Source organism: Haliaeetus albicilla, chromosome 10 (genome assembly GCF_947461875.1).
Source record: "Haliaeetus albicilla chromosome 10, bHalAlb1.1, whole genome shotgun sequence".
Taxonomy (NCBI): Eukaryota; Metazoa; Chordata; class Aves; order Accipitriformes; family Accipitridae; genus Haliaeetus; species Haliaeetus albicilla.
The window spans coordinates 40251176-40277077 of NC_091492.1; the positions used below are offsets into that span (position 1 = coordinate 40251176).

Sequence of the window (25902 nt, forward strand, 5' to 3'; positions counted from 1 at the left end):
GGAGAAATGAGGAACAAACTCTTTTACCAAGAAACAGTCTCCAGAATGATTAGGAAAGGGGATTTCCTCGCCCATCTGGTGTTCAGCTGGTGGAATTCAAGACCTTCTTACAGGCAGGGAGATAATGAAATTTGAAGCTGAGCTGAGAAACACGTGGTTTTTCTATTGTGATAGCTTCTGGAAACACTAGTCATTCCAAAAGGTGACTTAGGGTATTGTTCAGCTGATACAGGCCACAGAGTGTCGTCCTGCAGTGCCTCCATGGCTCAATAGAAGTGTAGCTTTTAGAAAAATATCTGATATTGGTTTAAAGGCTTGCAGAGATACAATATTTACCCTTCAGTTGCAGTAGCTAGCCTTGTGTGCAAGGAAGCTTTCTACGTTCTTTCGCTTTGAGGTAAAGATCAAAATGGGGTGAGGATCCTCAGGGAGCTGCAAGGTGGGATCCATTACCTGAAGTGGAGGGAGGAGGTGAGAGTTAGCAGAAATGAGAACTGAGTAGTGTGCCAGGAGGGAATGTAAGCTGAGAAACAATTTGGCAATCTAAGGCTGGGAAGCTCTGACAGTAAAGATGAGCAGCAGATGAGAAGTCTTGAGTCACTTTTTGGGCACTCTCAGTTGGCAAAGTATTTAACTCTCATTTCTGTAATGCCACTGGGAAGATCCAAAAATGGTCTGTCTTCTGCTAAGGTTTTTCATTCCCAGCAGTCAAGACTTAGCCTTGTTTATGCCATTCAGAAGTTCTAAGCGTTAAACAGGAGCTGGAACACATAGGTTATGAGGAGTAATTATTTGCTTTAAATGCTAAGACTTTAGCTATATTTTTCTGTGATAAAATTGCCTCGCTTATAAGGTGGTGTTCTGACTTGGGCAAAGATGAGTCTGTTAGGGACTAGTAGATGTAAGTTACACACTGGGAGTAATAGATTTACCTTCTTCTCCCGTTTGTACAACAGTAAGAGCAGTGGATCTGCAGCTCTGCTGGCGCTCTCCTGGACATGCCTGCTTGTACGCACAGTCTTTCCAACACCTGAAAAGAGACAAGGAGAAACATGGAAAAAACTGGTAGGTTCTTTTTGGTTTACAGAAATATCCCTTCGGAGATAAGGACTTAAAGATTTCTAATGTCTTTGAAGTTGCTGAAACATTGCAAATCTGAATGTAACTGATAATGTCATGTTAAAATCCAGGTTTGCATGACAATCTTTTTTGCTTTCTGGTGTATTTTGATCTCTCCTGTTCCGCTGGAGAAAGCAGGAGGTGTATAAAACATGACAGTGGGGCAGTCTTGCACCCACACAGAGTTGCTCTGCATACCATGGTGTATACCAGTGTTTCTGGACTAGGTGTGCTAGTGGTGCCTCCAAGGTGCAGTATGCAGCATGGCATGAATTCCTTGTGCCTCCCTTGAAGTATTTGCATGTGATATTCTGTCATATAGTGTCAAGTAGGTTTTTCCTTTCTTTTCACCTACTTTAACAACCTGAACCTGTGACCATGCTCATAGCACCTTCGAATATGGTTGGAATACATTTTCAGAAGAGATGTTATGTGTTATAAATCACTGTTTTCAAAGTAAGAGTTTCCAAAGCTGCTATGTGTGGTTCTGCAAAGTGGTGTGTGTGAGATGAAAGCAATGGCAGCTCATTGGAAGAACTTACATGACCTAAGGACTTTTTCCTAAGCAGATTCAGCTAGTTACTGGCATCTGACATGCCTCGTTTGATATGAGCTCTCTGAGGAGCAGGTGCATGAAGGTTTTCTCGGCTATTTCCTTTGGCAGGTGGAGGTTCAGTGTTTGCTCCTTTTGGAAGTCCTGGGAGGTTCTCATAAGCAGGCGGTGGATGGGGCTGTGAAGAAATTGAACAGGCTGTGGAAAGAGGTGATGTATACCTTGTATGACTATATGCAATAGCTGTTCTAGATTCTGTTGTGTTAATGTGCCTTGCTCTTTTTCTCTTCAGAACCAAGATCTGGTGGACCAGTACCTATCTGTCATTCTTGGTCTTGAACCAAACCAGAGTTACGCTGCAATGCTGGGACTTGTGGTGCAATTTTGCACAGCCCAGAAAGAGATTGATATTGTTAAACGATATAAGGTAAATCTGTTGTACTGCTTTTTTGGGGGAATAAGTAGCGTCACTTCCCATCATGGAGAAGGGGGCTGAAGAGATGTCTCAGCGAGGTTGGTACTTTGCATCTGCCCCTGGTTTCATTATCTGTCAATTCAGTAGTCATGCACTTCTGACTAAAACAGCTGGGATAGATTTATAGAGGAGGTGCCAGATATGCGGCTTTTTGCTGTGGCATGTGCATTTATGTAGACAGCCAACACTGCAGCTTTCTGCTTTCTCCCCTGTTGTAGGTTTGAGTGTTGGGCTGAAGGGTAGAGCAGAGAGCACTGATCTTTGCTTGACTGTCTTATGTGAGGATGGAAGCAAAGCTCCTGCTTAGTGGATAGGGCTGCCTTCCAGAGGAAAATGAGGTGGGGTGTCAAGCCTGGCTTCCTGATGGTGTACAGGGAGCTGTGTATAGGTTGTGATGTGGCTGTAATTTGGTGTTTCTGCTTGTTCAGAGTGCTCTTCTGGATTTCTATTTGAAGACCATCCTTATGAGCAAGACAAAGCCTCAGAAACACGTGCTGGTGAGACACACTGTTACAGAGCTGTTTGTGCTTTTGTCCTACATGCCACATCTGCTGCTGTGCTGAGCGCTTTGTACCCTTTGCAGGACAGCTGTTCCCCGCTTCTTCGGTACATGTCTCACGCTGAATTCAAGGACTTAGTTTTGCCAACTCTGCAGAAGTCCCTACTACGGAGTCCTGAGAACGTAATTGAAAGTGAGTCTGTCATTTCTCTGCATTGTTCTGTCAAAGCTCATGAATAGTTGTTCCTTAGAGGTCTGGAGTTGTTGGGGGAGTGCGTCTCTCTGGACTATGCTTTTGGTCCTGTGAGCACAGGCAGCAGGATTGTCTGGTGTCTGAGGGTTAGATGTGGAGAAGCAACATTTGTGGTGTGATCCCAAGTGTCTGGGTATGTGATAGCTACTGTTTGCACTGAGGACAGAATTTCACAGCTGAGTGCTAAGAATAATCCTGAATTAATCTGTTCACTGGGCATCAATTTCAGTGGTTTTTTTCTTCCTACTCCTTACTGACCTTGTCTGCTCTTGATGTGAACCGTGGGGAAGGGTGTATTAAAATGCTAAAAACAGTTACTTAACAAAACGTAATATGCCATTATCTCTTCTGTTGTCAGCAATCTCTTGCTTGCTTGTATCTGTGAACCTGGATCTCAGCCAATATGCTCTAGACATTGTGAAAGGACTGGCCAGTAAGTACTCTAACTTCGGGAGGGAATGATGAATTCTCTTCAACTTTCTGGCTGTACCTATAACAGCTTGATTACTGGTGAAGAGGTTGTTTTATGTGGGAGGGAGGATGATGCTGTAATTTGGAACTGGAATAGTTCATGTGACTGTTCCAGAAGCTGAGTCAATCCACATGTAAAGATAAGTTGCCTTGCTGATTTTGTGCAGTTTGTCGTGAGGAGCTCTTAGCTTGTGCATTATTTTCTAGGTCATCTGAAATCCAACAGTGTGCAGCTGATGGATGAAGCAGTTGTGGCATTAAAGAACTTGGCTCGACAGTGTAGTGATCCTTCAGCTGTGGAGTCACTGGGCAAACACCTTTTTGCCATCTTAGGGGGTGAGTAAATTGTAGGATAAGCAGTGGAGATGAATAAAGGTTTGCCAGCTTCAAGGAGTTTTGTGTATTGTATTTTCTGTTGTCTTTAGCTGCCTGTATGGTAGGGTTGGCTCAACCTGGATCAGGGATAATGGGGCAAGGTTTTGTATTTTAGAGAAGATTCTTGATGTAGCACGTAGCTGTTGTCTGTAAGTCAGCCATCACCCATTTGTTTCTATTTGGCAGGCTCAGAAGGGAAGCTGACAGTTGTTGCTCAGAAGATGAGTGTCCTTTCTGGTGAGAATCCTAGAAGAAAGCTGCTTCTCTGGTGGAAGAAATTCAGCAGAAGGCTGAACGAAAGGGATCTGTACTTAAGCCTTTAGGATTCCCTGCCTGTCATTCCAAATTGGCTGTAGTTGATGTCACAGAGGGTGCTGGATACCACATGCCAGTTCTTGACTTTCTATTCAAAGGAAATAATTGGCTGGTGGGCTAAGTGTTTTATGCAAGGAGGAAGATGACTGTATCCTAAGTGAAAATGAAGACAGGTCCTGCAGTATTGGTACATGGTAGATGTGACATCCAGATGTAGTGACAAGAAAAAGAGATGTCTGTGCAAGGATTGAAATGTGAAGGGTCATTCTTGATTGTTTTTAGATTTTGCAGCAAGTGCTGGTAGTTTGGGAACTAATGAGAGAACTCTGTCCTTTCAGGGATCGGCAGCCTTAGTCACCATGTGGTTTCGGGATCCTCTAGCCAAGCTCTGACTGGAACTGTGGCTGAGCTTTTCATCCCTTTCCTGCAACAAGAAGGTTAGACCTCTTGCCTTTGTTCCGGGTTTGCTAAGCTGCTTTCGTCTTGAGCAGGATTTTCGTACGGCATGTTATTCGGGATAAATCTGGATTCTCGCCTGTTGTGTTATAAAATCTGTTGCCCTGTTTTGATGAGCAACCCCATAGAGACAGTGCTGTGTCTGTTAGAAGCACATGCATTCTTTTCCTGCCTCCTCCTGACATTGTTACCTGCTTTCTGGTTTATGTCCCTGTGTTTTATGCAGTTGCTGTACTGACATGAGCTCTGTGTTAATTCCTAGTCCATGAAGGCACATTGGTTCATGCAGTCTCTGTCCTGGCTCTTTGGTGTGTTCGGTTCACCACAGAAGTTCCCAAGAAGCTGGTAGAATGGCTAAAGAAAGCCTTCAGCCTTAAAACCTCTACTTCAGCTGTGAGACATGCCTACCTGCAGTGCATGCTAGCCTCTTTCAAAGGTAAAACTGTGCAGCTATTAATAACTCTCTTGACTGTGTGGCTTAAGACTAATCAACTTTTCTGCTTCCTGATATAAGTAGATAGCTGTGTGGATTAAGAAAGATTTTGTAAGGCAGTACCCATTCACTGACCTACTTTGTATTTCTCCTTAAACTCCTTTTTGCCTTCCAAGTTTATAAAGATGGTTTGTCTCCTTGTTTCACTAGCATCACTGCCCATCATGCTGTCTTTTATATACCCCCGGAGTAATTTTTGATTGCTTTATTTTTGTCTTATGCTTAAATTGTAAGGTTTCTAGCTCAGGGACCATGCTTTTGTTTTTTATAGCACCCAGCATGCTGGGATCCTGGTCTGTGGCTTTTGGAAGCTTTAAAAAAAAAATAAAAATATTACTGTGTTTGAAATGAAGATCTTAAGAAATTCTAAACTTTTGGTGGTCCTTTTGAGATTTGCATCTGTTGGTCCTATCCCTTTTGACTTCAGCATTTCATGCACGGGTCAATAGGCGATCAGTCTGATGCCCGTATGTGAGATCTCCCTTTCTTGTTGATGCAGTGTGAATCAAAAAGATGGTACACATTTGCTTAAGAGATCAATAACTCAGTGTATTGTATAGGTACAATGGATTAGCCATCACTTTCTCAATATGAATATGAGTGAAATTGTAATTTTGCATTTTTCTATTGTAGTTACCAGGAATTTGTGCTATCATAGGGCTGAAAAAAACACTCTAGAAACTACTTAGACGTCACAGGATGGCGGTCCTTTCAGAGACATCAATACGGCAAACCTGAAGTTGCTTATGCTTGCTATGGGCAAAGGGGATTACTTGTGTGTGATGTGTGCAGCTGTTCAGGGGATCAAGGCTCAAGAAACTTACATTCTAAAATGATTTACTCACCACTGGAACAATGACTACCATTGTTTTGACCCATCCACTGAAGCATCCAACTGGGACATAAAGAAAATAGAGATTCTAAGTCTTATGAATTTATGGTTAAAACACTACCTGCGAATACTTAACGTAGAAAATCACAAGGTCTTTTGTTTCTTTTCTCAGTGTTGTGCGTGAGATGTTGTTTCTGGAAATACCAGGAACACCTAGCTCAGTTTCTGTGGAAGCAAGGGTTGCAGATCAGTGGGATTCCTTGACTTGTGACTGTTTGAAGTGGAACAGATGGTCGTGGCTTGCCAGGAATTTACTTTCCCTCTCTTAGGGAAACATAATCTTTGAAGGCAGACTTCCTGTGATTTGAACCAATTCCTTTAATGTAACTGAATTAGCATTTTCTTTTGCATCCTGTGAACAGAAACTCATATTGAGATGGGACTTTTCTATCTGTGAGGAAGGGACTAAAGTGCTTATCATCTAGCTTGTCAAAGTTTAAGGATAGTAGTGATTGGCAAGTACTCTGGGAGATTCATAGCCTTTCCAGTATGTGCCTAGTTCCTTTCCTTGTCTCATGACAACAGAAGAACCATTGATACCCTTGTGGTGTAAAGTGTGAAGGATTATGTTGTTTTGTAACTTGTCTCTTTCTGTCTTCTCAGGTGACACATTATTACAGGGCATGGACCTGCTGCCAATGCTAATCCAGACAGTAGAAAAAGCAGCATCTCAAAGTACTCAGGTTCCCATGGTAACTGAAGGAGTTGCTGCAGCTTTGTTGATCTGCAGGATGTCTGTAATTGAGGGACAAACTGGTAAGGTCACAAAACATCTAGTAGAATCCAATACAAACAGGTTCCGAGGCTTAACACTTTTCCTTGACAGTGTGCATGAGGTACTGTTCCTTAATCTTTGTGTTGTATCTGCAGAGAGAATCATTGACATTTTGTAAACCAGGGAAAGATTTATTCCCATCTCTCTCTGTTATGTCAGTGAAGGATTCTTGCTCTTCTGTGGCTTTGCAAATTCCAGCTTCCATTCATTTAGGGCAATATTCCTCTTTATTCTGACAGAAGACGTTCACCCAGATCTGACATGCTAGGACCTGACTGATGCATTAAAAGTATTACTTGCTTGTTATTTGGGTAGTATTTTTACAAACCATCTTTGGAAAGCATGAGGACTGGAATTTGGTCTTCCATTAGAAGATATTACAAGAACTGTCTGAGTTCATACATCTGCTAAGATATAAAATCCAGGTGTGTTCTGTCTATCAAAAGCAACACACCACTTTCCTCCTTTCCTTCATTTTTAGGAAGGCTTGTCCTATCAAAGGTTAAGGTGAAACAGTCTTTTTACATTTCACCAGTGTAAGTCAGAGAAATATATTTTTGTCAGCAGGTGTTTTTTTGGGCACGCTTATAGTTCTGAATGAGAGGTGTGAGAGGCTTTACAACTGAAGACAAGTAAAGCTAGAAGTAACTTGAGTCAGGAGAATTCTACTGTATTTTATGGACACTGGTGAGTTCGCACTTAATTTGAAACATCCTTGATAGACATCTATTCTTTTCCTGTCAGAGTCTAAGCTGAGTGGTTTCTGGCAGCTGATTCTGGATGAGAAAAAGCAGATTTTTACATCTGAGAAGTTCTTGCAGTCTGCGTCAGAGGAAGGTAAATTGTCAGTTATTGTGTGTCCGGTTGCTGTTTAACTCTATTACTTAGTACTTATAAGAGCTAATGTTGCTGTTGGCTCTGTTCTGTGGTCCTTGGAGGATCCAGTTTCAGATTAAAATGAACAGCGTACTCTTTCAGAAGTACATCTAGACTAGTTGTAGTCTAAGGTTGACAATGAATTAATTTAATTTGTAATGAACCTGAGTTATCAAACATTTATAATTCCAAATTTGTGTAGTCTATAAAAGTCTTTCCAATACAAAATGCATCTATGTGGTGTCCCAGTTTGTAAGTAAATAGTTGCAGTCAATCTAAGGGATGTGGAGAAGCCTAAAATTAAGTATAAGATGGGAAAAAGTAAAATAAGGCTGGAGAAGAAAACACGTAGGTGAAAATCTTAAGATATGTGGGGGAAGAGCAATAACAGATAGGAAATCAATTGGGTTACAAATTAGTGTCCCTATGCTCTGTTTTGTTCTCTTGTGCTTAAAGATTAGTTGAAAAAAAAATTAATGGAATATGCCCAACAGAAAACATTACTGACTAGATTTTAAATGGAAAGTTTTGAAAATTAGTTCATGAATCGTTTCTCTGAAATGAATTCATTTATCTTTTGTACAAAGCTTTGAAGAGGTAAAGTTTTCTAAATAGGAAATAACATTGTTTCTCCTTTGCTTCCTGTAATCCCTGTTTCCTGAAGGCAATATGTATATCCATTCGTTTTCTCTCCCAAGTCTGCAAATATCCTGAAACAATGTGATGGAAAATTTTGTATTGCTTTCTTAAGATGTTAGATCCAAAACCTAATGCTGAAAGTAAATAGTGTCATGATTTGTTATTGGTTATTTAAGCAAAAATATCCAGCTGACATGCTTAACATCCACAAACTCTCTGATGCCTTGAATGTCGAAAGTCCCCTGTACCACACTTAATACAGGTTATAACCCACCCCATGTTTCAGGGCTTTCTGCTCCTGCTTTTATGATATGGTTGAACACTGATGTACAAACCAAAGGGCCTAGTCAGAGTTGAAGCTCAGAAGATGGTATGAGGTAAAATACCAAGGCTACTATTCAAATAGCATTATGCACTTGTGGATGAATTCAGTATACATTTTATTGTCACTGAAGACATTTCAGCAGGGTGCAGGAATTAACAGTATTGATGCAGCGAGCATGGTATTTATCGTTTGGTTTGCTCTGTTGACTTAGACAAAAATAGGTCACACATAGTGGTCAGGAAAATTCTGCTGGGATCCAGCTAACAACATTTTTATGAAATCATGGTTCTGTTTCCAATCTTGGCAGATCTGAGTTGGGTTTGTCTCTGGCTTCACTGAGGAGATTATGTGGAGGCTTAGTTTGGGTAGCTATTTTAATGTGTCCAGCTTGCTGTTTGTTTGTTTTCAGGTAGAAAAATCTGCTTCTTATGAATTCTCATGCTATTTTAAATATTTGTCTCTTCCCACAGCAATGTGTACAGTACTGCAGCTGACAGAGCGCCTTCTCTTGGATCATGCACAACGGCTGCCTGAAAGTAAAGTTCAGTACGTAGAGTACACTTGCTGCTACCAATCTGTGTCTGATCCCTGAATGTTAATGCAGGCAGTGGAGTGGGTGGCCTTGGGACTTTGCACAAAGCGTTGAACTATTTGTGCTTTTGTGTCCAGTTAGATTGCAGAGCTGCCTCCCTTGCTAAACCTGTTTATTTCTCCGTTTTCAGGCAGTATCACCGTGCCCTTGTTGCAGTACTGCTGAGTCGGACCTGGCATGTTCGAAGACAGGCCCATCAAACAGTTAAGAAGCTCTTGTCATCTCTGGGAGGGTACAAACTGGCCTACGGGCTCTTGGAGGAGCTGAAAGTGGTTCTCAGTTCTCATAAGGTGAGTAGTCAAGAAGCCTAGTCTCTGCCTAGGCAGTTGTTTGTATACTGCCAGTCACCTCCCTACCCTAGATTTGCTGTTAGTATTGACATACAGCATGGTATGAAGATGATTCGGTTCCAGATGATCTCCTAGAATGCCACTTGTTACTAGATTACTGCATACTACTGTATCCGTGTCTGCAGTGTGCCTAGTCTTCCCTATATACACAGAAGACATATTATTCAAAATTATCTGAGGAGGAAGCTGCAGTTTTCTGTGTCCTTCTTTTATTTTAATCCAAATTTAATCCCTGCTGGAAGACCAAGTGCTTTGTTCCTTTCTTGGTATCCTAGTTCTTTGGCCCTGGATTATAGCTCAGGCTGCCTATTTAAAACAAGTGTAATGTAAATACTTTAGTAGCAACTATTATAAAAAATAAAAACAAAATAAAAAAAGGAAACAATGAGTGCTATATTATTGGGCATGATGCCAAGCCAGCACCATCAAGTTGTATAATAGATTAAGTTGCAATAAGTAGGTACCAAGGCTGGGACTTTGTAAATAGTCTTCCCATGTTGCAGATACCACCTGAATAAAGTATTTTTGAAAAGATACTGGGTAAAATTAGACTGCGGAAGTTGGGCATACTGTTCCCAGCCAGCTGGTTCAACCTTTTGCAGTCCTCTCCGCCAAAAATGATTGTTTTAGTTTTATTTTACCCCAGCTTGCCAAATCTAGTATAGTCTTCCATTCTTAGTCTTTCTATCACTGTCACTTCTGTGCTTCGGTTCCACTGTTATCCTTTATCCCTTCTTTCCTTTGAAAACTTCAGGTTGTTGGTACTGACAGAGGGAGCTGATTGTTGGTATTCAGTATGGTGTTACTGTGGGGTCATGTGCTTGGGGCTCAGGAAGGCTTGGTGTGATGTGTTAATGACAAGTTGTCCACTCAGGTTCTGCCTCATGAGGTCCTGGTGACCGAGTCAGGAGAGCTGTCGGAGCTAGGAAAGACATACGTTCCTCCCCGTGTCCTTCACGAGGCACTGTGTGTCATCTCAAGTGTGGCAGGGCTTGATGTGGATTCCTTTGAGCCAGAAAAGCTGGCACTGGAGATGCTGCTTGTGAGCCATCATCCATCTGTAGGTAAGTGAAGGGATAAGACCACTCTCATGGCCAATGTATGGGATTTTTATTTTACCTTTTTGTTTCATTGTATTAGCAGTCTGCTTCATATTTATTGTGATCATTTATTCTTCTTGCTAGTGGCAGTGCAGCCAGGTCTTTGGCCAACCCTCCTCATCAAGATGAAGATAGATCCCAAAGACTTCATTACCAAACACCTGAATGACATATTACCCAGGATCACTGCCTACACTCCGGAGAACCAGGTGATAAACTTCTGCTTTCCTTGTGTTAGTTTTGGGAGATATTTTGGAACAGGAGAGTTTTCTGGAGGAGTTAAGTACTAACTGGTCTGTAAGGAATGAGATCTGTCTAAAAGGTGGGGAAAAGGCAGGTTCAGAGAGAATGTCTCTGGTGAGAAGGCGCTAGGATTTAAGGGGGAAAGAATGTGTACCAGCAACCGAGTAGAATTTTAGATAAGATTCAAGTACCCACTGAACAAGAAATTAGGAGTTGGAACATAATGTGGGCTGCCTCAACAGGGCATACTTTTTTGAGACAATTTCAAGGAATACTGATAATAATGTTTTTTTCCTTTTTTTTCTTGATAGTCATCTATGAACGCAGTGGGATCTCTCTCTCTGCTCTCACCTGGTAGAGTGCTCCCACAGCTCATCAGCACTATCTCAGCATCAATGGAGAATCCAGCTCTGTGCCAGGTTACTCGAGAAGAATTTGCCATCATGAAGACACCAGAGGGAGAACTGTATGACAAATCTATAATACAGAGGTAAGACTTCATAATTTCTTTTCTCTGTGCACCTGGGGTTTGATTGCTTCTGGCATCTAGCCAGAAGGGTGAGGGTGGTTTGTCAGATGCTCTTTCTGGACGGGCGTTCCCAGATTTATGCGCCTGGATCTTAGTCCAGAGCAGTGCTGATTCTCTTCTCTACTTTTCCTTCTCAGTGCTCAACAGGATAGTATGAAAAAGGCTAACATGAAGAGGGAGAACAAAGCTTATTCCTTCAAGGAACAAATCATTGAGCTGGAACTGAAGGAGGTGAGTTGATGGGAACAGGAAAGCCAGGCTGGTCAGTACCTTCACTGCTGTCTCATCTGTTCTGTTACATGGCTTCTGGCATATGTGTGTACACTGTTGGGAAAGATTCTCTGAACTTTGAATACCTAAGTATTGTCTTCTCTTATATTTATATGTATCGTTTTTTTTTCTCTTACATCTGTATTTGTATCAATTTATGTGGTATTCTACTTGTTTGTGAGTACGCTTACTAGTTGGTAGTACCTGTTTTTTCTCTTCATCTCTTATTCAGTATATCTTGTGTAACTTTTTCAGTAGGGGTTGTTAAACAGGTGCTTCCATCTTGTTGACAGCCAGCAGTTCTGTTCAGTCTGGCCAGAGCAATGGGTGTAGGTGGGGGGCAAAAATCTGGTGAAAGGAAGAGAATGTACCAGGTTGACTGGAGCATTCTTTTACTAAAGGTTGACTTCTGTTTGCTCTGGGGAGGATGGCATGCCCATCTGCTGTAGAAGGGACTGCACAACTCTTTTTAATGATATCATATAATTTGTGACCAATTTAAATGTGGGAGAAACTGATGTTGTGCTGCTAGTGGGACACTACAGTGTTGTTAACCTGCTGATTTCCATTTTGTGTCTTCGCTTAAGAGTGATATGCTTGGAAGAATATTTTGATACTGTTTTAAAAGTAAATTGCAAAAAAACCCAATGTGTCCAACTTTCTTCTCTACCTAATTGAGGGGATGGTGTTAGTAGCTCCTGGTTTAATAAAGTCCATGGCACTCTACTGCAGGAAATAAAGAAGAAGAAAGGAATAAAGGATGAGGTGCAACTGACTAGCAAGCAGAAGGAGCTGATGCATGCACAGCTGGAAAGGGAGTCTCAGATAAGAAAACGGCTGAAGGAGGTAAGTTTTGATGGTCTTTTTTGCCAACTCTGCAGCTACCATGACCCAAGTCATTTTGATAAAAGGAAAATGGAGTAGCATAGAGGATAGTTGGTAATAATGTATTTGTTTCTTTCATTAGAAATTTGATCTTACAACTTGATTTTTTCCTGATGGAGGTTTTTTATGGTAATCTTTTGAATTGTTTCTCTTACAGCTTGATAATGAGCTGGAAACAGCTTTAGGACTCCTGGACACTGTTATAAAGAGAAAGCCTCCTGGTCTAACTCAGTACATCCCTGGTCTCATCAGTTCCTTCTTGCCACTTTTTCGATCGCCTTTGGCTGCTCCAAGGATTAAGGAACCTTTTCTTTCCTTAGCTTCATGTGTCATGCCGGCTCGACTGAAAACCTTTGGTTGGTATTTGCAGTTGCTATTTAAGGGCAGGGTGCATTATTTTTATGGCAGGGAGGTGAAAGTTCTTGCTTTTACAAGCTGTGGATCATGACCATGTACCACAGAAAGCCAAGAGGAAAAAACACCCTGGAACAGTGCTTAGGGAGATGACAGCGATGTCCCAGAGATCCTACTGCTGGATAGGACTGGGTCCAAAGACAAGGAGTTGTCTAGTCATTGCAACTACCTCTCAGTAGCAGTTGGTCGCAATGGGTCTGTCTCCCCTGTGCAGAGTTTGGAGGATGCAAGTGTAACTCGCACATGTAACTGTTGTAAAGAAAGCTGTCCTGTATAAGCCTCGGGGCTGTGCTTCCTTCTCTGTGCCTGTTTTGCAGTAGCCTGGGTTGTTGCCCACAGCTTTGTTATAATTCTTGGGTCTCTGTTCCTGGGGAATTTTTCTCTCAAGAAATGTTTGGCTTTAGTCCTCTCATGGAGTCTTTATTCTTTCATACTAGGTACTTTAGTGAGCCATGTGACCTTGCGCCTGATGAAACCAGAATGTGAGTTGGATGAATCCTGGTGTCAAGAAGAACTGCCTACTGCTCTGAACAGAGTTGTTAGCTTGCTGCATGCCCATACCATTCCTAGCCGAACAGGCAAGGGAGAGCCAGGTAAAAAGTATTGTAGATACCTCTGACCCTCCCCGTGCCCCTCTAACTCTGTGAGCTGTTTTAGTTTTGATGATTTGTATAATGTTTTATAGGTGAGACTTCACTTGGGTTTTTTTGTTTTTTTTTTTAAATAAGTTAAGTCTTCATAGATATGAAAAACCTTAAGGGTTTTTTGTGATGGTAGTAGTAGAAATGATGTTACAAGTACAGTAAGTGTAGAAATGAAATAACAGTATTTTTTCCTAAAAGGGTTTATACAGAAATAATAGTAGTGAAACTGAGGCTTATCTTTGCCAAGGACCGTTCCTACCTTTCAACACCACTTAGCATAAGTGATTCAGTGAGACTTAAGTAGAAAGACAAAATAATTGCTTGTTATCTGTGATCTCAGCAGTGAAGTGCCTGTGGCCTCTGCTTGTTTGCTATGTAGTGCTGCAGTTCATGAATATTTTATTCTGGCACAGTTGTAGAAGAAGCAGTTCTTTCCCCTTCTGTAATATGAAGGCAAGCGCCAGTGTTTTTATTGTGCGAGAATATGATCTGGGCCAAAATGAACCTTTTTTCCTTGAATTTTTTTTTTCTTTTTTCTTTTGTTTGTTTTCACTGGGTTAGTTTTAATCTAGATTACTTCCAGAATCTGCTTCATGATGGGGTGAGCAAATACTTCTACCACTACATTGAAGATAATAGTACAGAAGCGGGAGGATAGGTTTGCTTCTTTTGAGGCAGGGATGGCTTAGGCTCTCTTAAAGCATCTGGTATACTGTAGTGATGGAGGTGGTTCATCCAGGCTTTGGAGCTGTTCATCATCTAGCTCAATCAAAAGCTACTGTGGTAGAGGGTTTATAATTTTTTAAAGGAAATGTAGGATTCCGTTTGGTCCCTTACCCCATTAGTTCAGTTCTTCTCTTACTGTTCTGTTGCCAGTCAGATCCACAATTGTGTGACTGTGGCGCACGTAATCTTCACAGCTGAGTAGCAGCAATTCACCATGTTGAGCACCACTTGCTGAACATCTCAGTGATGTCAGTGTCTCCGCTATGCAATTTATTTCCATAGTAAGAGCAAGTTCATTAACATTTGAATCCATTTGCAGGCTTATTTCCAGAAAGTAGTGGAAGTATTTCCAATCCTTCAAGATTTCCTACAGTGCTTAATTAAATGAGTGTCTGATTTTTTTTTTTTTTCACTGCTGCAAGAGAAAGGAAGTAGGTTCCATAGCACTTTGTTGGACAAGCCATGTTGTATTCCCAAATGATTTTTCCTCACTTTCAAAGTTCTTTGGAGTGTAGTCTTGCAATATTATTTAGTAGAGGTTAGTTTCTTAGGTTACCATGAGATCTAAGAGAGAACATACCTCTTTATAATGTGGATGATAAAATTTATCATTCATTGCTGAAATGCCAAGATATATCTTATAACCTTTTTCGTGTTGGTCAATACCGGCTACTGTGTTAATAGAACATTTATCTTCTCAGATAAAGCTTTGTTCCTCCTGCTGCGTATAGAGAGGACAGTTGCTTAAGCCTAAAAATATCTGGCCAATAATTAAAAAAAAAAGAGGAAAAAAGCGTAAAAGCAAACAGATATTGAGCAAACAGAGAGAAAAATCCCACACCAGAAATGGAGGGGGTTTTACCTAAGCTATTCATGTTAAATAGTTAGGAGCTCACAGTGTGTTTGGTATTTTAAGATTTCTCCCTTGAACTACTTTTGCAGTGTCTGTGCCCTACATAAGCTGACTAATACTGCAGTATTGTATCTGCAGTGCTCTTTATCTGCATCTTAGAAATTTAAAATCTGGCGTTCACTGACAGCACATATAGGATGTAGAAAGTAAACGTTTTCCCTAGACATCTAATACTTGAATTTTAACTGGACTGACTGGAGGACTGGAAGGAGCATTTGTTATGTCCCATAGCCAAGCCCCTGTGAGAAAGAAGGAACAAAATTTTTAACAATGGGAATCCAAAAGTTTTAATCTTTTTTAAGGGGCGAGGGGAGTTGAGACTTGCACCAGGATTAGAGGAACCTCATTCCCAAGAATCCAGCTGAAGACTGGAATGACAGGTTAGCTAGGTTGGTAGGAAGCGTTTAAGGGGAATGTAGCTGGCAAACTGGCCTCTACTTTGGGACAAATTAACTTTAAAAGTGAATCAGTTAAATTGTATCAGATCCCTGTTTGGATCCTCCTGCTCAGAAGTAAAATGATCACAATTTTTTTGTAGTTTAATTAATTAATAATTCTCAGTGTACACACAAACTTAATGTACTTTAAGGAATAGATTTTATTTCAACTTTGGTTGTGTGATGGATTTGATTTTGTGTCCTGTCCCCTGCTGTCCGCAAGTATTTCCAGGATAGACAAAACCTCAGTTTTGCCTGTCTACCTTAATCCATTGAATTATTTCAATTTCATTTGCAGTGTATTTTGACGTTGTTGAAGCACTTGAAGTAATTTGGAATCCTAATGTGACTTTAATTAAAGCCAGCTCATTGGTGTTGCAAGCAACAACAACATTAGGTAGAATCATAGAATCATTTAGGTTGGAAAAAAACTTAAGATCATCAAGTACAACTGTTAACCTAACACTGAAATGCCAGATGTCACTGTTGGAACCATACTGTTGCTGCCATTAAGTGGCAAAAGTGGTAGAGGCTAAACAGCAGGCTGGCTGTGTGCACTGCTTTGAACAGGCTAAGCATTGTCTGTGTGAGTTAAGTCCAGATATACATGACACGGTGTCTTTTAGACTGGGTGTTTCTAGGGGCATAGAAGTACTTAGGTCACTTAGCATGTTTGTACATAAGGCTGAAGCCAGCCATATCCATGATGAGCTACCAAGGTGTGCATTTTATACCAGTCAATATTACAAAACAAAGACATAAGAGGATCAGCTATGCACACAGGGTTGTTTTTCCTTTTCGCAGGTGCTGCCCCATTATCAGCTCCAGCATTTTCCTTAGTCTTTCCTCTCCTGAAGACGGTTATGACTGACACATCCCATGACAGTGAAGACAAGGAGGAGTTCCTGGTCAAGATTCTGCAGATCCTTACGGTCCATGCTCAGCTGAGATCATCAGCAAATGGCCAGGCTTTGCTGGTGGATGAGGTAAGTGAGAGCTGTGGGGATCAGATGACGTCGTTCAACAGTTGTTCAGATGAGGCATGGGATAAAACAGCTAACGTGTAAACTGGACAAAGCAGGTTAATTGTACAATTTGGAGTTAACAATGTAAGATTGTTTTCTGTCACAGGTTTTGGTTACCTGTCCAGCCCTAGGTTTTGACTGTGATTTTTATAAGGAGTGTCATACACACACAAGGTACTTTGGAGTCACAGGACATAAGGCTTTTTCTCCTCCCTCCGCCTTTTCTCCCCCCAATCTTTCAGAATGGCCCAGAGTTGCTGCCTCGGAGGGACATGCTGGTTCTGCTGACCCGGGTGATAGGAACGGGTTCACCACGGTTACAGGTGAGTCCTCAGCTTCATAACCACAGTCAGGATTCTGCCTAAGTTTCATCAGCATCTAAATGAGGGAAATACACCCACTTGCTTTCAATCTCTGAGGCTGGTGGTTGATACATTACCAATTTTCTCCTGTGTTCATGGTATTCTTGGAATAATATGTCTGCATCTTTTTTTCTTGTGGGTTTTATTGCACCAGACAATACTCTTCAGTCTTCCACAGGTGACATTTTATTCCTTCTCTAAGGCCTTGCTCTGTCAGAGAAGTTTAGCAGTCGCTCCCCCAAGTGTGTTCTGAGGGGTGAGATGGCAGAAAGGTCAATAATAACAAAAAGGCAAACAGTTGGACTGAACTTGTCAGTTCTTGTTCTTGTCACTGTTGTCTGAGAATTTCTTCGCTTGTGATAGCACTCAACCCCCACCCTGCGCTTGCTTTGAGAGAAGTCAGTGGTGGAATCTCTAATACTTCCTCACGGCATTTTAGGTTTTGGCTTCCAATGCGCTGACCACCCTGTGCACGAGCAGCAGTGGGGAGGATGGCTGTGCCTATGCAGAACAGGAGGAGATCGATGTGTTACTTCAGGCCCTGCAATCTCCATGCATGAATGTTCGAGATGCAGCTCTCAGGGTAGGTGGGAATCATTCAGGGTCACACTGAATTCCTTAGTATTTGGGGAGGTGAATCTTCTCTAACACTGATGAAGAGAGGCGTCAGCTGTGATGCCAGTCTTTGGGCAGTGTGTCTGCAGGAGGAGGCAGTAGCTACTGAACAATAATGCTCTAAGTAATGCTCTTTGTGCTAGATTTATCTTGCAAAAAGGAGTACTCTGGGTCTATCCACACCTTTTTTTTGTTAAAACAGGTGTAATTATGACAAACTTAACACCTTATAATTGCATAGAGCTTAGTCTTAAAGAGAGAAGCTGTCAAAAAATTCCTATGTCTGTATTGGGCCCAGTGTTTTTGGAAAGCTTGAGGTTTAGTCACTTCTGAGAACATAGAAAGAAAGAAAGAAAGACCAAGGGTCCTTGGTTTTCTTTGCCGTGAAACAAATTTCAGCTTAGCTTACCTGAGCTGGCTTCTCTGTACTTAGAAGCAGAAAAGACTGTAGTCACCAGAGCACAACCTCGTGCCTAGTTGCCTCTCTGCAACCTGCCCATGGAGCACTATCCTTGAGTTTCACCATCTCACCTATTAGCGTCAGAAAGACCTTGATCTGCATGGGCAGTGTGCTGCACAAGGAAGCATGAATTTTGACACTTCCAACCACTGAGAGCTTGACTTGGCAATGGTTTTAAGTGTTTTAAAGTATCTGTTTCTAAAATCAGATCCTTGCACTGATTCTCCTGTAAACTAATTCAGGGACTGATGGAGCTACAAATGGTTCTACCAACCCCAGACAGTGATGAAAAGAATGGACTGAATCTGTTGCGTCGCCTTTGGGTAGTAAAGTTTGATGTGGAGGATGAGATTCAGAAGTTGGCGGAGAGGTAGGAGTTCTTCCTGGCTGATTGGATTGTAAGGGGACCTCTCTTCTCACCTCGTGGAGCTCCACTGGCAGGGGCTTTGCCTCCCTCAGGCAGAGGGCAGCTTTAGGTTACCCTGATATTTGCATGTAGCAGTGGCTTCTCTTGCTGAAGCGTGATCTGTCACCTCTTTGTGTGCGCTGCAGGTTGTGGGAGTCCATGGGTCTGGAGCTGCAGCCTGACCTCTGTTCTTTGCTGATCAAAGATGTCATCTACCATGAAGAGGCAGTGCGACAAGCAGGTGCTGAAGCTCTTTCCAGAGCTGTAGCTCAGTATCGAAACCAAGCAGCAGAGGTCATGAATAAACTTACAGAGATTTACCAGGAGAAGCTCTACGTAAGTACTCTTGTCCTAAGGGGTTGACAGGCACAAGCTTGTGCCATATTTTATATTTTTTATTAATCACTTTTCATTTTGTCTGTCTTGAGGGTGTGCATGAAGCCTACTGTTGCTGTGTGTTTGCTTATCACAGACTTTAATGTCTTGGTCCTGAAGTTACCAGACAGTAATGGCACTGTTGCGCAGGTGTAAGGTGTGCCTTAGGTGATACAGGAAGACCGTGGCAGAGCAGGGGCTGGAATCTAAGTCTTTTGGGGCTCCAGCTAGCTCTCTGCTTGTTTTTTACCATGCTCTTCTGCTAGTGGTATCATAACCTCTGTGTAGTATTTTAGAAATGGCATTGCAGGTATGGCTGACAGTATTCTCTGCACGCGTGTCCTTGGAAAAGGCGTTCTGATGAATTTTTTTTCTCCTTGCAGAGGCCACCTCCAGTTTTGGATGCTTTGGGACGAGTGATATCTGAATCACCGCCTGACCAGTGGGAAGCAAGGTACAGTCATCTTCAGATTGATCTCATCACTTCCTGTGCATCCAAATGAGATATTCCAGACTGTTATTCAGAAGTTCAGGCAGTGGAGAAATAAGGGAATGTTAAAGGAACAAAATATATGCAGTTGTACTCACTTGCTGGTTTCATGCTTCCTTCTGGTAGAGAATATTTGTGCCCCTCAAGCAGGCTGGGCAGGCCAAACTGAAATGCTCTCAGTTCCATCAAAATATTGGGTGCTATCTTCCCTATGTCCTTCTGATAAGAGCAGAGTCTTTCCTTCTCAGACTGTCTGATTTTTGTCTTGTCTTACTGTATTCCCACCTCTGTATGAGCAATTGATTGTTTCAAGAGCAGCAGTGGCGAGCTTTAATGAACTGGACAAAATCCAGTTTGGATAATTACTTTTTGTCTACTTGTATGCCCTATACAGGTTTAATTGGAGATCATCTTGTTCGCTACCTGTCTTAAGTTAATCTGTTCTTTAGTGCTGATGTACCTTGTTGTAAAGCTGCTGTATTTTAGCAGTAGATAAAGTGATCCCGATGTCTCTTGGCCCAAGTATCCCTAATGCTTAATCAGGATAAAAGGCATTACAAGGCTGAAAGATTGTTGTCCTTTTGGGAACCTGCAGCATGGGGTTTTGTAATGAAATGCACGTAGGTTGGACACTCTGAAGCTCTTTGGTTTCATAGTGGTTCTCTCTCTCAATGTCTGTAATGTACTACTGATAGCAAATGTGATTGTGACCTCAAGCAAATTCTGCCAAAAGTCAGTAAGCTCACAAGTTCACCATCTTTACAGGTGTGGCATAGCTTTGGCCCTCAACAAGCTCTCACAGCATCTGGACAGTTCTCAGGTGAAGCCCCTCTTTCAGTTTTTTGTACCGGATGCCCTGAATGATCGCAGTCCTGAAGTCAGGAAGTGCATGTTAGATGCAGCTCTTTCAACGCTCAACACTCATGGCAAAGTAAGTCTGAACACTTCTCTCTAGCAGTGGAAAAAAGTGGGATGAAAATGTAGGTACTGTGTTGGAGCCCATAGATTTTTGTAATTTTTTTTTTTTCTTAGAGGTTGCTGTTACTTGTAATAGTTAAAAAACTTCCATGTAGTAGGAATCTTTGTGTGTTTGGAGTTGTTCTGTTGGTGACTAGTTTTGACTAAGAGTGTAGTTTTTCCACATCATTGCAATAAAAAAGAAATAGTGCTGAATTAACTGGAGTTAAAATGGTGTAAAACTAGAGTAATAGAAGTAAAATCAGACCACAGATCTTTTAGCTGTGGGAAGGTGAGTTTCCCCTTTCAGGCCTCATGCAAAGCAAAACATGAAAGCTTGTTGATCGTTGGCTTAATTAAACTGAAAACAGTTGAAGTAATTCAGAGAATTGAGGACCACCCTTGTCACTGCTAGCCCTTCTCCAGCAGTGTTAGATGGGGGAGGTGTGCAAGATGTAAATTGCTCAGCTTCTGATTTCCTCATATGTGCAAGTCACCTCTTCTGGACAGGCCTCTGCATTCCTGTTAAGCCCAAGACAATTGGAGTATTTTCATATTATTCATTCTTTCCTTCTGTTTCTTAGAAAAGCAGGGTGAAGTTTGTTTTAGCTTTCTGTTCTCCCTTTGCAAACAGAGCAAGCAAAAGAGCAGGGACTGCTGTTTAAGCTAGCAGTCTTGCCTAGTAGCATGCATCACGTCTGGCAGAACATCATGCTGGCAGGTTTGGGGGGATCTAATTTTTAAGAGCTCCTCTCTAGCAGGAAATATTTGTTGCCTGTCGGGTTGGCACAAGGTTTTATGTGATGTGACACATTAAATGAACTGTAAATACAGTGTGATTGTTCAGTTTGTTGGCTCAGAGAAGAGCAAACAAGTCCACTGAGCATAGCAAATCTCATTCTGAGTGGACTCTAGTGGCAAGTTCTGTGGTTTTGTTTTTCAGGACAATGTTAACTCTCTCTTGCCAGTGTTTGAAGAATTCCTGAAAAATGCTCCTAATGATGCCAGTTATGACGCTGTCAGGCAAAGCGTGGTCATTCTGATGGGTTCACTGGCAAAGCATCTGGACAAGAGTGACCCTAAAGTGAAACCAATTGTTGGCAAACTGATAGCAGCCTTGTCCACACCATCTCAGCAGGTAGGTGCCTTCTTGGAGGAGTTCTCAGGTTTCATGCAGAGGCAGGTTAACACTATGATACTTTTGGGGATGTCAGATGAAAAATGGCTCTGGTGACAGAAAGCTGTCATTGTGGGTGCAGTCTAGGGGGAAGTTATGTTAGTGATGAATATTTTATGATCTGATAGCTGGTGGATTGTTTTACAGGTTCAAGAGTCAGTGGCAAGCTGTTTACCACCTCTGGTGCCTGCAATTAAGGATGATGCAGGAGGAATGATACAGAAGCTAATGCAGCTGCTTTTAGAGTCTGATAAGTATGCTGAGCGCAAAGGTGCAGCTTATGGGCTGGCAGGCCTGGTGAAAGGCCTTGGCATCCTCTCTCTCAAGCAGCAGGAGATGATGACCACGCTGACCGATGCTATCCAGGACAAGAAGAACTTTCGTCGGCGTGAGGGTAAGGGACAAAAGCTTTTACCTCCAAATATCTAGTATTTCTCTTGTACCTACTACCATTGCAGTCAGATCAAATGATACCTGAACTCCTGTGCTTGGTTTATCTACATTTATTTTACTAAGGTTTGCAGAGAAAGAAATGGGAGGTGTCTGTCACGAGGCCATTGATTGTGTGTAGTGTCCTAAAACTGCTCTATTTGCATTGTGGTGCAAGAAGGGTTTCTGGTCCTAGACAATATGCACGCGCTCCTCCCTCCTGTTTTCAAAGGCAGGTGTTGCTAGGGAGGCTCCTGCTCTCCGTGAGACGGTACATATTCGGCCCCAGCTGGTCCAGAAGGGGTTCTCGCAGCCTAGTTGTTCCTTTTGCTGCTGGAGATTTCCCGTCCTTATTTCTGATTACCTAAGCTAGGACTCAGAGGGCTGTTATGCTTTTAATGCTACTGGGCTTCTTGTCCTTTCTGACACCGGAAATCCCCACCGCAGCGCTAGCCACAAGTGCAAGAAGGCAAGAAACTTTCAGCTGTGAGATTTGAGTGCTTTTGGAGAAATTCTACAGATATTTGGCAAATTTTATCTTCTCTTACCATCCCCTTTAAATGAAGTTGTGTTTTCTTCTGACCATCCTTTTTGTTTCTTTAGGGGCTCTGTTTGCCTTCGAGATGCTCTGCAGCATGCTTGGAAAGCTCTTTGAGCCCTATGTGGTTCATGTGCTGCCTCACTTGCTGCTTTGTTTTGGAGATGGGAACCAGTACGTGCGAGAGGTAAGATGCCTTAAATTTCTGAGAACATAGGGTGTTAAGAGAAAACCGAGATGAAATGGATATGAATGCTCTTTGTAACTAGGCAAATTGAGAAGGTGACCTATCCCTTGAGACACTACTAATAACAATTTGATCTTCTTAATAACTTAAAGCATCTTATTTCATTGGCCATTAATTGGGAGCTGCATCATTGTACTAAGACGCTATTTTACATGAAGGCTTTGTTCCCATTGAGTCTCTGAAGAGGGAAAAAACATGCGTTGTGACACAGCTTGTAAATATTCTTTTCTCCTTGGAGGCTGCAGATGACTGTGCCAAAGCTGTGATGAGCAACTTGAGTACTCATGGAGTGAAGCTGGTTTTGCCATCACTTCTTGCAGCACTAGAAGAGGAATCTTGGAGAACTAAAGCTGGTATGGACCAATATCTGACTGACATGATTGAGAGTAACCCACAGTTCCCTTTGCTGTCAGTCCCCTTGTTTATTCCTTCATCCCTGCGGATGGCTGTGATAGTTTATTGTCTCTTAAGGGACTGTGGAACTTACAGCTTTAGAGATACAAATGAGTTCCCTGACACATTTGAGCAACTTTTTTCCCCCAGCAGATTCAAGGGACACTTTTTTTACTCCCTGTCTCTCTAGAAATACTCCAGAAGCTGGAATTTTCCTCTCCGCCTGGTACACAAAAAAAACCCAACCCAACATTTGTGTTCTCCAACTGGTAGATTTGAGTTTGAAGTAAATGTGATCATCTCCTCATATCTCTTCTTAATGCTGTGTATTGTTTTGTCTTTTTTTTTTTCTTTGTTTTTTTTGTACAGGATCAGTGGAACTGCTGGGGGCTATGGCGTACTGTGCTCCCAAACAGCTCTCTTCCTGCTTACCCAATATTGTGCCAAAACTTACTGAAGTGCTCACAGATTCTCATGTGAAGGTGCAGAATGCAGGTCAGCAAGCTCTCAGGCAGATTGGGTCTGTCATCAGGAATCCAGAGATCCTGGGTAAGAACTGTCTGCATCTCTAATGTCCTGACATGACCATGGTTTATAATAGCAAGGCTTGTGTTCACAACATTTCAGATTAAATCCAAACTTCTATAGAAATGAAACTACTCCTAGAAAAGTATAACATGAAAGCTTAACAGCAGCTGTTTGCTTCAAGGCTTTTTGAATGTTCCTATCCCTTTTGTCATCTAATGTTAATAGGGTTTCCTCTGTTCCTATGCTGCTAGTTGTTGTAGAAGGATCTAAAACATCCCATGAGAGAACACCAGCTTACCCTGACATGCATTTTTGTTTTATGTACAAATGAAGTCTTTTCTCTTCTTTTTAAAAATGTTCAGCAATCGCTCCAGTTCTGTTGGATGCTCTCACTGACCCCTCCAGGAAAACCCAGAAGTGCCTGCAGACTCTACTGGATACCAAATTTGTCCATTTCATTGATGCTCCATCCTTAGCACTGATCATGCCAATTGTTCAGAGAGCTTTTCAAGATCGTTCCACAGACACCAGGAAAATGGCTGCCCAGATCATAGGGAACATGTACTCCCTGACGGATCAGAAGGTACAGCACTAAAAACGCTCTCTGACTGTATGCTGTGTTTACTGTGTTGGAGATAACAGAGCAAGCACTAGAGAGAATTTATTTGGTTTTGGGATTTTGCTGTTAAGGTAGACAATATTAGAATCCACACAGCTTCTTTAATTAAATGTATGTAAATGAACAGATAATGTCCATAAGCACCTGAAAATTGTCACTGTCTTTAACACTGTCAGCTTTGTACTTTGGTCATCTAGTTATTACTAGATTTATTCCTGCAAAAAGGTCTTGTAATTTTTACCATATAAGAAATGCCTTAACAAACAAACAGGCAAAACCAGTACCAGTGAAACACAGATCAGCTGCTTACAAATGGATCCAGGGTTTGTTTGAAAAGTATTTGTAGAACTTCACTGTAGGCTAAAGATCTGTGTTTAATTTTTGTGCTGATAATCTCTACCTTTAAACCTTGTGTAAATGTTAAGAGTGTTGGATTTTCTTTAGATACAAAGTGCTGGGTTGTAGGTGAGCATCAAAAAGGTTTTGAGTGGTCTGCATGGAACTGGTGTTGTGTCTTGGACCTACAGAACAATTCAGTGGGCTTATTTGCAGGATTGTGAAAGCAACTGATTAAACTCTCAGGATGTTATGGATGATTGCTAATAATAAGGGCCTGAATGCCCTTTATATGAAGGTGACTTAGGTTTCTTTCTCATTTTGAATCTAGTTCTTACTCTTTGGGCTCTTTGTTTCAGGATCTGGCTCCTTACCTACCCAGTGTGACTCCTGGACTGAAGGCATCTCTCTTGGATCCTGTACCTGAAGTAAGTCTTTTGTACAAATACGGTTTGTCTTTCAGTGCATTAGGTTAGACTTTGTCCTGATCTTCTGTAGAACTGTAATCAGACACATCTGTCTCAGTAACTTTGACTGCAAATCTCTGTTCCTCTTGTCTGTTAGGTGCGTACAGTGTCTGCAAAGGCACTGGGAGCCATGGTGAAGGGTATGGGAGAATCGTGCTTTGAGGATTTGTTGCCGTGGCTGATGGAGACACTGACATATGAGCAGAGCTCAGTGGATCGATCTGGTGCTGCTCAAGGTGAGGACAGCTAATGTCTGAATACTGAGCTCAGACTTTCTCCTATTAAATCAGATTAGCTTGTTCTTTCTTGTGTTTATCAGCTATGTTACCTGCTTTTTTTCCCAGGTCTGGCTGAAGTTATGGCTGGTTTGGGGGTAGAAAAGCTGGAGAAACTTATGCCAGAGATTGTAGCTACTGCCAGTAAAGTGGATATTGCTCCACATGTACGAGATGGTTATATCATGATGTTCAACTACCTGCCAATTACCTTTGGAGACAAGTTCACTCCATATGTTGGTCCCATCATTCCTTGTATCCTTAAGGTATGTAGCAGAGGCCTGAAGGGTTTTATTTATTAGAGGATAAAAAGAAGCCTCCAGACTATTTTAAGCATCATTTCCAGTAATTGTGGGACATGCAGAGGCTTGTCCAGCATTGCTGAATTATAGAAAAAAATAATGTAAAAGAATTTAAATTACAAATTATTTCTTCTTCCACGTTATTTGCTTGCTGTCTTTTGTTTGTAGTCACTAGTAATTTCTCGAAATCACCTTTGAGCATTCACAACTCTATAGTTCATTTACTTTTCATGTTTGAGAGAAAACATAATTTTGTTTTCCTCCTGTTAGTTTTGTATATTG

General features: G+C 41.7%; 1 protein-coding gene across 2 annotated transcripts in view; it reads left to right on the top strand.

The window, feature by feature from the left end:
- GCN1 (GCN1 activator of EIF2AK4) overlaps nt 1-25902 on the top strand; it is a 44589-nt gene that overhangs the window by 4563 nt on the left and 14124 nt on the right. For both annotated transcript variants that reach the window (XM_069795270.1, XM_069795271.1), the window contains exons 5-41: nt 957-1065; nt 1784-1882; nt 1965-2099; nt 2576-2644; nt 2731-2839; nt 3258-3332; nt 3578-3706; nt 3932-3982; nt 4399-4497; nt 4779-4952; nt 6505-6657; nt 7421-7513; nt 8987-9062; nt 9239-9398; nt 10333-10522; nt 10643-10767; nt 11113-11291; nt 11468-11561; nt 12333-12446; nt 12643-12841; nt 13337-13492; nt 16424-16605; nt 16887-16967; nt 17446-17589; nt 18324-18451; nt 18634-18823; nt 19246-19316; nt 20118-20283; nt 21253-21447; nt 21634-21880; nt 22519-22640; nt 22939-23053; nt 23463-23642; nt 23984-24204; nt 24936-25004; nt 25141-25279; nt 25388-25584. In XM_069795270.1, the coding sequence (XP_069651371.1) occupies nt 957-1065; nt 1784-1882; nt 1965-2099; nt 2576-2644; nt 2731-2839; nt 3258-3332; nt 3578-3706; nt 3932-3982; nt 4399-4497; nt 4779-4952; nt 6505-6657; nt 7421-7513; nt 8987-9062; nt 9239-9398; nt 10333-10522; nt 10643-10767; nt 11113-11291; nt 11468-11561; nt 12333-12446; nt 12643-12841; nt 13337-13492; nt 16424-16605; nt 16887-16967; nt 17446-17589; nt 18324-18451; nt 18634-18823; nt 19246-19316; nt 20118-20283; nt 21253-21447; nt 21634-21880; nt 22519-22640; nt 22939-23053; nt 23463-23642; nt 23984-24204; nt 24936-25004; nt 25141-25279; nt 25388-25584 (5035 nt within the window). The remainder of the gene's footprint in view (nt 1-956; nt 1066-1783; nt 1883-1964; nt 2100-2575; nt 2645-2730; nt 2840-3257; nt 3333-3577; nt 3707-3931; nt 3983-4398; nt 4498-4778; nt 4953-6504; nt 6658-7420; nt 7514-8986; nt 9063-9238; nt 9399-10332; nt 10523-10642; nt 10768-11112; nt 11292-11467; nt 11562-12332; nt 12447-12642; nt 12842-13336; nt 13493-16423; nt 16606-16886; nt 16968-17445; nt 17590-18323; nt 18452-18633; nt 18824-19245; nt 19317-20117; nt 20284-21252; nt 21448-21633; nt 21881-22518; nt 22641-22938; nt 23054-23462; nt 23643-23983; nt 24205-24935; nt 25005-25140; nt 25280-25387; nt 25585-25902) is intronic.